The 12,595-nt window shown below is 40.7% G+C and overlaps 1 protein-coding gene across 9 annotated transcripts in view; it reads left to right on the plus strand.

Annotated features, from left to right (window-relative positions):
* The window catches only part of BCAS3 (BCAS3 microtubule associated cell migration factor), a 595,190-nt gene that overhangs the window by 12,560 nt on the left and 570,035 nt on the right, over positions 1-12,595 (plus strand). For all 9 annotated transcript variants that reach the window (XM_070390544.1, XM_070390541.1, XM_070390545.1 and 6 more), the window contains exon 4: positions 1,792-1,867. In XM_070390544.1, the coding sequence (XP_070246645.1) occupies positions 1,792-1,867 (76 nt within the window). The remainder of the gene's footprint in view (positions 1-1,791; positions 1,868-12,595) is intronic.

Raw genomic sequence — 12,595 nt, forward strand, 5'->3', positions numbered from 1 at the left:
TGGAGAGCCTGACATAGGGAAAAAGGGGTCGTCCTAAATGCAGTGTGGTATCCTAGGTTGAGTCCTGGAGCAGAGAAACGACATTAGTGGAAAAACTGCTGAGATCCCAAGAACGACTGGGGCTTAATTAGTAGTAAAGCACCCGTGTTAAGTCACTGGTTTTGACAGAGGTACCATGGTAAGGTAAGATTTGGTTAGATTAGATAGTTAATAGTAGGTGAAATTGGTTGACTGGTATATGAGAACTCTCGGTGCTATGTTTAATAATCTAAAATTATTCCCAGGTGAGAACTTTATTTTTAATAGGCAAAGCTTTGTTTTGTTTTTTTTCTAAAGATTTTTTATTTTTGGCTGCACTGAGGCTTAGTTGCTCCTGCAGCATGTGAAATCTTAGTTTCCCAACCAGGGATTGAACCCGCCTCTCCCGCATTGGAAGGTGGTTTCTCAACCACTGGACACGCAGGGAATTTCCAAGAGTTTTCAAGGATAAGAGAGCAAGACAGAGGAAGAAGAGGAAGAAGATGAGGATGAGATGGTTGAAGATAAAGTAGATGAATTAGTTGGTTCTAGTACAGATTTTCCTTTTCTCTAAGTATAATTGTACCATACATATCTCAGGTTGTTTTTTTTTTTAAACAAAGACAATTGAAATCACATGAATGTGTAAGATAACATTTTCTTTTTGTTTGATAAACCTACTATTAAAATGATCCTGTCTTTTAGTAATATCTTTAGTGGCCATTAACATTGTGTAGTACAGAAAAAGGCTGTAAGGTGACATGGAAATTTAAAGCAAGTCATGTATAACACATATATTGGATAGTAGTTTTTGTAAACTTTTGATACAGGTTATGTTAAATAACTTCTGTGAACTGAGTATCACTTTATAACTGAAAATGTTGCAGCTTTCTGTTGACATCCTCAGTGCTTGCAAGTATATACAACCTAGAAAATCTAGATACTTTTAAATAAAAGCATTTACTTTGTGGAGAGATGACTCCATTTGAATACTGATGGGAGACTTCCCTGGCGCTCCAGTGGTTAGGACTTCACCTTCCAGTGCAGGCGGCGCAGTTTCAATCCCTGGTCAGGGAGGTAAGATTGCACATAACCTCACAACCAAAAAACCAAAAGATAAAACAGAAACAATATTGTAACAAATTCAATAAAAACTTTAAAAATGGTTCACTGTAAAAAGAATGCTGGTGGATACTGTTGATTCTCTCCCAGTAACTTCACAGCAGTTTATGCTTATCTTCGTGACCCTTATGGGCTTGCAAGAAAGCTTATAGGTTGGGTCTAGAGGTAAAAGAGACTGAAAAAGTAATGTGTTTTTTCCATTCCCAACTCTGGCCAGCACCCTCCACCTGGAACTGGTAGTTAGTGGAAAGTAATGATCTTGACAATTTTAGGTAGAGTATAATTGCTTGATCCTAAACACTTGGAAACTAAATCAATATATGTGGTGGTTTGGTTTATTTCTTCAGCTTTATTTGTTGACCAGTAAAGGAGATTAGTTTTTTGAGTGTCTTTGAATTATAGTGACACTTCCAATAGACTCTGATCATTGTATTTTAGGTTTCTGCAGTTCTTAGGCTAAAAACCCTTTTCCGACCAAGATTATCAGACTCCTAGATAGCTTTCTTTGAAAATAAAAGTATTACAAAATGTGCCAGTTCTCAAGATGTAGGATTGGTGAGGTTGGAGGGGTTCAATTACTCTTTGTTTTGAACATCACTAGTATTCGTGCTATAAAACATTTTCATTCAAATATTTCTGTTTACTATACAGGCTTACAGTGGAACACCTCTAACAGAAGAAAAGGAGAAAATAGTCTGGGTCAGATTTGAAAATGCAGATTTAAATGGTATGCTTTTAACTTTTGGTGGGGGGCATATGAATTAAATGTTTGAGGTTGACCTGATTCCAAAAAGAGAACCCTTACCTTTTGTCAGGTTACTTTCTCTTAAAATGAGTTTTTAAGTTTTCAAAAAACATTTATTTTCAACTATAGAAACTTGATTAGAATTAATATCGTAAGTCTTAGAGTCACTGTACATGTAGTGCCTAGAGTCCCTGTACATGTAGTGCCTAGCCTTAAACTTTAAGTCCAAGTAAGATAACAATTTCTTAGAGAAAAAGTTTTTCTAATTCAAGTTTGGTCAGTTGTATGGGATTTATAACAGCACAATAAAAATTAGTGTTGAACTTTTTAGACTTTGAAATATTTTTCTGGACTTCCCTGGTGGTCCAGTGGCTAAGACTCTGTGCTCCCAGTGCAGGGGGCCGGATTCAATCCTTGGTTGGTGAACTAGATACCACATGCTGCAACTAAGAGTTCGAGGGTCCCAGCTGAGGAGGCTGCATGCTGCAAGCAAGGCTTGGTGGTGGTGCTAGTTTGGTTTAGTTGCTAAGTCGTGTCCGACTCTTGAGACCCCATGGACTGTAGTTCACCAGGCTCTTCTGTCCATGGAATTCTCCCAGCAAGAATACTAGAGTGGGTTGCCATTTCCTTCTCCAGGGCATCTTCCCGACCCAGGAATTGAACCTGGGCCTCCTGCGTTGGCAGGCAGATTTTTTACCAACTGAGCTATGAGGGAAGCCCAGGCTTGGTGTAGCCAAATAAGTAAATAAAAGGGAAATTATTTTTTAAAAACATATTCCTGAGCAGAACTTATGCCAGTCCAGGGCCTGTTTGTTCTCAGACACCTTCCTTCCACGTCATTGCTCCTTCCTGCTCCCTCTTACAAAGGGCTGCTCCTTGTCTGTCGTCTTCTGGCTGAGTTTGGGAGGCACTGGTAGGAGATTGGAAGGGAGGATGGGAGCAAGGGAGAGTATTATTCCCTCTCCCTCTCTTTTGGCAGCTGCATTTCCTCCGTGCTTCTCTCTTCCCCTGGGCAGCTCCACTTGCCTTTCTGGGGTGACCCCAGCACCCTGCTTTCCTCCCTGTCTTCCTAGCTTAGGGGTGGTATTGGCTTCCTGCTGTTGCTAATTCAGTAGGCCACCATCTGTGGAACCAGTTGTCTGTATTAAGTTCCCTGTTATGAATACACTGACTTGTTTTCATTTCTTAGTTGGACATTGATGGGTACCTTACTCTTGAGTCTTTGTCTCCTCTGGGACATTTAAGATTCCGCATTTTCCTTTAAAAACTACTGTCCAGAACGCAGGGAGGCTGTCACTTCCACAAATCGGTTTCTTTTGAATTTGGATTCTCTGTCAGGTGGTTTGTTTACATGGCAACTTGTTATGCCGTCCATGCAGAGTAACACATTCGTTTGTATAGGTGGTTATTTATGATACATAACCTTTTCCTACAGTATTTCTCTCTGAAAGCTTTTTATATTCAAAATTTCCTTTCTCTTCACGACTGTCAAATTTCCTTGTTGCCAGTGTATTCTTCCTTTTCTTCTTTCTCTTCTTTATTAAGAACTACTTACTTGTTTGTCATCTTTTGTTTCCTGTCACCATTTCCTCATGAATTCAGACTCTTTTCTCTTCTGCAAGTGTATTTGCTTTGTGGATATCAATGTATTAGAGGACTTTCTTGATTTAATAAGAAAGGAACTGTGGTCATGGTCTTGAAAATATTAGACAATAGCAAAAAATTATAAAGCATATGCAGAATGTTAAAAGTAATTGATCTTTAGAAGGTTTATGTCAGCAGTAATATGACTTAAAAAAAAATCACATAATTGGGACATTCCTGGTAGTCTAGAGGTTAGGGCTCTGCACTCTCACTGCCTGGGGCCCAGGTTCAATCCCGGGTCAGGGAACTAAAATCTTACAAGTCTCACGGCATGGTCAAAAAAAAAATTTTTTTTCACAAAATTAACTTTAAAAATGTCATCAAAATAATCTTTAGGAAAGTGTTTTTTTTTTTTAACAGCAAATAAGAATTGCTGGAGTAATAATGCTTTATAAAGCCTTTGCATTATTGAAGTGCAATGCATTTGCATCTGGAAATGTAAATGGATGCCACTTATTTGGGACTTTCTGTTCTGTTGAACTTATAATGGTTGTCCTTAAGAATATCCTGTATCTTAGTTGATTTATTAAACTTTTAAATTTATACATCTTCATGTTAAATACTTCAGCACACTCCCATATCCTTTGGTCTCTCCTTTCTATATCATATTGATAGTGTATGACATTTTGTCCTGGATTTTTATGGATACTCTTTTTACCATCTCTGGCCCTCGGGCTGTGTGTGCATGTGCACACAGGTATGTGTGTGTTTTAAAGCCATAGTAAATATTACCAAGATATTGGATCCTCCTTAACTTCCCCAGTCTCTTACAGCATTTCTTGGATTTGCCTCTTATTTGTGTTCTTTCTTTAGGAATGTTTTATTTAGGTGCTTGTATGGCAGACCTTTTGAGATATTTATGATTGAAAGAAAATTTGGCATGGGAAAGAAAAAGTAGGATTCCCTGGCTGAAAGTGCAGCATCTCTCTGAAAAAGGCCGTGTGTGCATGCTAAGTTGCTTCAGTTATTCCGACTCTTGCGGACTATTTGTACTGGAGCCCTCCAGGCTCCTCTGTCCATGGGCTTCTCCAGGCAAGAATACTGGAGTGGGTTGCCATGCTCTCTTCCAGGGATCTTCCCGACCCACAGTTTGAACGTGGGTTCTTGCGTCTCTGGCGTTTGGCAGGCAGGTTCTTTACCACTAGCTCTGCCACTTTTCCATTACATTAGAGATTCTTGATCAGCCATCCTGCCCTTCCCTGGTTTTGTCTTCCGCAGCTGGGATGTGATTCTTTGATCATTGCCTTTTGTCTGTCATGACATCGTAAGGGAGACAGTGGAGAGGCTGCTTCTGGCCGCCGCCGTAGTAGCTCAGCAGCCTGTTTCTTTGTAGAGCAGTTGGATACCCAGAGATTGTATTAGGTATTTAGGCTTCTCTTTGCTAGACTTGGAGTTTTTTCTGGCAAAACAATTTAGAAGTCTTTTACCTGTCCATAGATTTAAGTTATTTTATAATATTAATGAAACTCTATTAGCTGTTGATTTAAAACCTGCAGTCTTCAAATTGAACTGTGCTCTGCTGATTCCTTTCTGTTTGTTCCAGCAGGCCTGAGAACTCTGCTTTTCATCATGAAATTATTAAAGGGTGCCATTTGGCCCCTGCCACAGGGTTGCAGCCCGTCTGATTACGGGCTTATCAGAGTTGGGGGTGGAGTAGGTAACAGCTTATAGGAGAGATACTTCTGAGGAATCTGGGTTATTGGGATTCTCTTTTCCTGAATCCTTTTAGCTATCTCCGTTCCTAATCTGGTTTGGTGTCCAGTAGAGACTGCGACTGTTGGAGTTTAATAGGAGGAGGATTAAGGCCCTTTGTGTCATGGTTATTGTTTTGTTTCTGCTTTCAGGGAGTCTCGTTTATACCCAAGATTGTTTTTCTTGAGGCACTCACTGTACTGAAAAAGATAAAAGAAGTAGCCAAAGCAGGTTAATATCCTGACATTTTCTGTCACATTCTCTAAAGGTGAGCATGTAGTGTGAGTCCCAAAACACATCAGGTTTAATCAGCTGGTTTGCTCCAGTATAAGAACTGCCAACTTTCTAGCCTTTGCGGGGGTAATTCTTACTATCCTGAGTTGGTCAGTTCTAATATCAAGTTTTAAGTATCTAATTGATACTTAGATATCAATTTTTCTGTTCAACAGATTTTTTTTTTTAGTTGCATGTGATCAGTTTAAGGGCAAAAAAGGTTTTAATTGTGGTAAAATGTGCTTAACATAAAATTTACTTTCTTAACCATTTTTGAGTGTACTGATCTGTAGTTGTAAATACATTCACATTGTTACACAACCAATCTCCAGAGCTGTTTTTATCTTGTAAAACTGAAACTATACCCATTACACAACGACTCTACATTCTCTCCTTCTCACTAACTCCAGGCAACCACCATTCTACTTTGTCTCTGAATTGGAGATACTTAAGCCACCTCATAAGCAGCATCATTCAGTGATATCATCAGTTCAGTTCAGTTGCTCAGTCGTGTCCGACTCTTTGTGACCCCATAAATCACAGCACGCCAGGCCTCCCTGTTCGTCACCAGCTTCCAGAGTTTACTCAGACTCATGTCCATCAAGTCGGTGATGCCATCAGCCATCTAATCCTCTGTCGTCCCCTTCTCCTCCTGACCCCAATTCCTCCCAGCATCAGGGTCTTTTCCAATGAGTCAGCTCTTTACATGAGGTGGCCAAAGTACTGGAGTTTCAGCTTTAGCATCAATCCTTCCAATGAACACCCAGGACTGATCTCCTTTAGAATGGACTGGTTGGATCTCCTTGCAGTCCGAGGGACTCTCAAGAGTCTTCTCCAACACCACAGTTCAAAAGCATCAATTCTTCAGTGTTCAGCTTTCCTCACAGTCCAACTCTCACATTCATACATGACCACTGGAAAAACCATAGCCTTGATTAGACAGACCTTTGTTGGCAAAACAATATCTCTGCTTTTTAATATGCTGTCTACGCTGGTCATAACTTTCCTTCCAAGGAGTAAGCGTCTTTTAATTTCATGGCTGCAGTCACCATCTGTAGTGATTTTGGAGCTCCAAAAAATAAAGTCTGACACTGTTTCCACTGTTTCCCCATCTATTACCCATGAAGTGATGGGACCAGATGCCATGATGTTAGTTTTCTTAATGTTGAGCTTTAAGCCAACTTTTCACTCTCTTCTTTCACTTTCATCAAGAGGCTTTTTAGTTCCTCTTTACTTTCTGCCATAAGGGTGGTGTCATCTGCATATCTGAGGTTATTGATGTTTCTCCCGGCAATCTTGATTCCAGCTTGTGCTTCTTCCAGCCCAGTATTTCTCATGTGATATCATACATGTGTCTAAATTTCCTTTCTAAGTCTGTGATATTCTGTTTTTTGTTTTCTTTTTTTAATCATTTTATCTTTTCATAGGTGATCATTTGGGTTGCTTCCACCCTTTGGCTTTACAAAGAATGCTGCTTTTAGCAGTTATTTTTGCAAATACCTCTTTGAGTCCCTGCTTTCAGTTTCTTTTTGAGTAATACCCATAAGTAGATTTGTTGGCTTATAAGTTCTTTTTAATTTTTTGAGAAACCACCGTACTATTTTCCATATGGTATTCATTTTAAACCTGCTCCCATGGCTGGGAAGCATAGTGGCTTAATCCCTTGAGTCTTTCACTTCTCACTGCTCCTCTCTGGCGCTTATTTCTCTTCTCTGACTTCTCTAATGAGGTTGGAGCAGTGATTGCTCAAAGCTCTCTGTTTATAACTTTATGATCAAAGAGGAAAAAAGAGTCCTTTGGGCAGTCCAGCATGCTCAGTCTGGATTACCTTCCAGTTATGGGAATAGTTGCAGTGGCCAAGGATATGGTACTAGCACTGGCTCAGCTGGTTGTGAGGAGAAGCCTGTCCTTGTGCTTGATGTGGGGGGAGGGTAAGATCAGTTATCAGAAAAGGAGGAGGTATAGAGCAGGAAGCGTGTGAGGCTGCAGAGAGAGCAGGGGCTGTGAGCCTCTGCTGCCCTAGTGTGCCTGGGTCCCCATTTCAGTGGCCTCCTAGACATCTTCACTTAGATATCCCCAAATGCCTCAAACTCTTAATCATTTCCCATCTAACTACGACGCTTCAGTATCTATACTTTAACCTCACTTGCCTTTCAAGAGTCACGAAAAGCAGAGAACTTTTTATACCTTGGAATCTTTGCACAGGGGATCTTCTGGCTGAAATGAGAATTTCAGCCTTAATCCTCATTCAGCTGTTGTGTGCACGTGTGTGCCCTCAGTCACTCAGTCATGTGCAACTCTTTGCGACCCCATGGACTGTAGCCCGCCAGGCTTTTTTGTCCGTGGGATTCTCTAGGCAAGAATTCTGGAGTGGGGTGCCATTCCCTCCTCCAGGGGATCTTCCCAACCCAGGGATCGGATGCACACCACCTGCGTCTCCTGCACTGGCAGGCAGAATCTTCATCGTTGCACCACCTGGGAAGCCCCTCATTCACCTATTAGCATCTACTAAAAAGTGAATTTCCAGTTTTTAGATTGGGTATTGGTAGGATATTGCTGCTATCAACATGCATGTGAAATACAGAAGAAGCTGGTTTGGGAGGAAAATTAATTTTACTTTACACCTTGATTTTTGAGGTGAGCAGAAAATCCAGGATCCGCCTCTCCTCCTCCCAAGTACAAACAGTTTTCCAAGGAGGGAGAGTATACTGAGTGTGCTAATAGGTGAGGTTAACAAATAAGATAGACTGTAAAAAAATTTTATTGAAATATAGTTGATTTACAGAGTTGTGTTAATATCTTCTGTATAGCAAAGTGATTGTTATACATATCTATACATTCTTTTTCATCTTCTTTTCCATGATGGTTTATCACAGGATATCGAATATAGTTCCCTGTGCTATACAGCAGAACCTTGTTGTTTATCCATCCTATATATAATAATTTTATATTATATATAATATTATATATAATATATTTGGCACATCTGCTAGTGCCAAACTCCCAATCCTTCTCTCCTCTACCTCCCTTCTCCTTGGCAGCCACAACTGTGTTCTCAGTGAAGATAGACATGTTGTTGAAGGATGAGTGAATCAAAGGAAAATGTTGTAGTTATCTAAAACCACAGAGGAAATGCTACATATCTCTATAGGAAAAACTGTAAAGTCCATATTTAGGGGAGAAAAAAGAAACCAGTGAAAAAGGTAAAGAGCAGTTTTAGAATAACCAGTGATGGTATGATAAAAGACATAAAGAATAAGGATTACTTAAAGCTGTAGTAGTTCTGAAGAATAACCTAAAGTTTTTACAAAATTAAGAGCTTCACTTAAAAGTAATGAAGTCTGCTCTACCACCATCCAGAGAAAGAAAAAGAGCACAAGTGACTAAGCAGAACCTAAAGTAAGATAAAGGAGATTTTTGTATAATGACCTCAGTGTTTTATATGTGGCATTTGAGGCCTTCTAAAAGTGACAACCTGTGATCAAGGTGGTAGCTGTGGTACAAAGATGACTGAATATCAAGAGTCCTGAGATTGCTCTTCAGCTTTGAGTAAGTTATACCAACCTTGTTCTTTATTTTTGGGTGGGGGGGCTTCCCTGATAGCTCAGTTGGTAAAGAATCTGCCTGCAATGCAGAAGGCCCTGGTTCAATTCCTGGATCAGGAAGATCCTCTGCTTAAGGGATAGGCTACTGCCTCTAGTATTCTTGGGCTTCCCTGGTGGCTCAGCTGGTAAAGAATCTGCCCGCAATGTGGGAGACCTGGGTTTGATCCCTGGGTTGGGAAACTCCCCTGTTCTTTTTAAGTTTTTTTCTTTTAGGCCACACCATATGGCTTGTGGGATGTTTGTTCCCTGACCAGACATTGAACCTGGGCCCTCAGCAGTGAGAGCACAGAGTCGTAGCCGCCATACAACCAGGGATTCCCCGAACTTGTTCTTGTCAGTGATAAAATGAAATCAGCTCCTGCTGTACGTATAAAACAGGATTTTTGTGCATCAGATTAGATAATGTATATATAAATCAATGGAATATTATAAAAGAACATTTAAATGTTAGATGTAAAGAGAATTGGGCCTCCCCCGTGGCTAAGTGGTAAAGAGTCTGCCTGTAGTGCAGGAGATGCAGGTACAGTCCCTGGGTTGGGAAGATCCCCTGGAGAAGGAAATGGTAGACCACTCTAGTATTCTTGCCTAGGAAATTCCCTGGACAGAGGAAGCTGGCAGGCTACAGACCATGGGGTCACAAAGAGTCGGACACGACTGAGTGACTGTTGATGTTCAGTCACTCAGTCATGTCCGACTCTTTGCAATCCCATGGACTGCAGCACACCAGGCTTCCCTGTCCTTCACTATCTCCTGGAGTTTGCTCAAACTCATGCCCATTGAGTTGGTGATGCCATCCAACCATCTCATGCTCTGTCACCCTCTTCTCTTGCCCTCAGTCTTTCCCAGCATCAGGGTCTTTTCCAGTGAGTCGGCTCTTTGCATCAGATGGCCAGAGTATTGGAGCTTCAGCTTCAACATCAGTCCTTCTAATGAATATTCAGGGTTGATTTCCTTTAGGATTGACTGGTTTGATCTCCTTACTGTCCAGGAGACTCTCAGAAGTCTTTGCCAACACCACAGTTCTTTGGTGCTCAGCCTTCTTTATGGTCCAACTCTCACATCTCTACATGACTACTGAAAAAACCATAGCTTTGACTAGATGGACCTTTGTCGGCAAAGTAATTTCTCTGCTTTTTAATACACTACGTTTGTCATAGCTTTCCTTCCAGGGAGCAAGCATCTTTTAATTTCATGCTGCAGTCACTGTTCACATCGATTCGAAGCCCAAGAAAATAGTCTGTCACTGTTTCCATTGTTTCGCATCTATTTGCCATGAAGTGATGGAACCGGATGCTATGATCATCTTTTGAATGTTGAGTTTTAAGCCCGTATTTTCTCTCTACTCTTTCACGTTCTTCAAGAGGCTCTTTAGCTCCTCTTTGCTTTCTGCCATTAGGGTGGTGTCATCTGCCTATCTGAGGTTACTGATATTTCTCCCGGCTCTCTTGATTTCAGCTTGAGTTTCATCCAGCTCTGCATTTCCCATGATGCACTCTGCGTATAAGTTAAATAAGCAGGGTGACAATATACAGCCTCGTTGTACTCCTTTTCCAAGGTTGAACCAGTCCATTATTGCATGTCCGGTTCTAACTGTTGCTTCTTGACCTGCATACAGCCTTCTCAGGAGGTATGTCAGGTGGTCTGGTATTCCCGTCTCATGAAGAATTTTCCAGTTTGTTGTGACCCACACAGTAAGAGGCTTTAGTGTAGTCAGTGAAGGAGAAGTAGATGTTTTTCCTGGAGTTCCATTTCTTTCTCTATGGTCCTGTGGATATTGACAATTTGATCTCTGGTTCCTCTGCCTATTCTAAATCCAGCTTGTATATCTGGAAGTTCTCGATTCATGTAGTGTTGAAGCCTGGTTTGAAGGATTTTCAGCATTACCTTGATAGCATGTGAAATGAGTAAAATTGTAGGGTAGCTTGAATATTCTTTGGCATTGCCCTTCTTTGGGATTGGAAAGAAACCGACCTTTTCCAGTCCTGTGGCCCCTACTGAGTTTTCCAAATTTGCTGGCATATTGAGTGCAACACTTTAAGAGCATCATCTTTTAGGATTTGAAATAACTCAGCTGGAATTCCATCACCTCCACTAGCTTTGTTTGTAGTAATGCTTCCTAAAGCCCAATGATTTCACGCTCCAGGATGTTTGGCTCTAGGTGAGTTACCACACCATTGTGGTTATCCTGGTCATTAAGACCTTTTTTTAAAAGTTCTTCTGTGTATTCTTACCACTTCTTAATCTCTGCTGCTTCTGTTAGGTCCATACTGTTTCAGTCCTTTACTTTGCCCATCTTTGCAAGAAATGTTCCCTTGGTATCTCTAATTTTCTTGAGATCTCTAGTCTTTCCCATTGCATTTTTTTCCTTTATTTCTTTGTATTACTTGCTTAAGACCGAGGGACTAAACAACAAAAGAGAATTAATTATGCCCTTAGGTTAAATAAGCTTATGATTCTGAATTTTGCTGGATATAGAATCATGTGCTATTAATTTTATGCTAGTGAATTCCTGTCAAAGGAAAGTCAGCATAAAAAATAACTGGGACTTCCCTGATGGTCCAGAGCTTAAGACATTGTGCTTCCACTGCAGGGGGCACAGATTTGATATCTGGTTGAGGAACTAAGATCCCCCATGCTATGCCTTGTAGCCAAAAAATAGGAAGAAAAAATTACTGATTTTGAGCTCTGTTCAAGATTTTGATCTTTATATTTGAGCGATAGGAAGTCACTAATGTAGAGGATAGAAGTGAGAAGGTATGCCATTTTTTGTTTTTTTTTTTCGGCTGTGCCTCTTAACTTACGGGATTTTAGTTCCCCAGCCAGGGATCAAACTGTGGGCTGATGGCAATGAGTACAGAATCCTAAGTACTGGACTGCCAGGGAATTCCCCAATATGTATATTTTTAAAAGATCGCTCTGACTCTAATACAGAGTTTGGTGGACAGTGGTGGAGGCAAAAAGTCACTCAGGCTTTTGCAATAGATATTGTAGACAGAGGTGGTGGTGGTGTAAGCAGAGAGCTATTTAGGAAGCTTGCTCATAGATTTATTGCTGGAGGGAAGGAAGAAGGCGGTTCCTGATTTTGCTATCTGGATAGATAATCATGCTGTTCCCCAAAATAGGAAACCCTGGAAGATCATGTTTGGGGAGGAAATCCTGATCTTTAAGTGGAATTTGATCTTCTGTTGAGACATCCAAAACCCATACTGAGGAAGTCACTAGCAGAAAGTAACTGAAGCAATGGTTGGAATGCGGTCACTTAGGGAGGGTTAGTGTAAGAAGAAAAGGGAGTTTAGGAATTTGCTTTGAGTAACTCTAATATTTCAAGAGAAGTTAGAAAAGGATGAGCCAGCGGAGAATATGGTTAGCATTGGTTATAGCTGCTGAATAATCTTAACAAGATGTTCTTAAAAACATATATTGGATTCAACAACTTGGAGGTTACTGATGACCGTAGTAAGTCACCTGGGAGGAGAGTTGGGGCAGAAACACGTTC

The sequence above is a fragment of the Bos mutus genome, chromosome 19 (assembly GCF_027580195.1).
Source record: "Bos mutus isolate GX-2022 chromosome 19, NWIPB_WYAK_1.1, whole genome shotgun sequence".
Taxonomy (NCBI): domain Eukaryota; kingdom Metazoa; phylum Chordata; class Mammalia; order Artiodactyla; family Bovidae; genus Bos; species Bos mutus.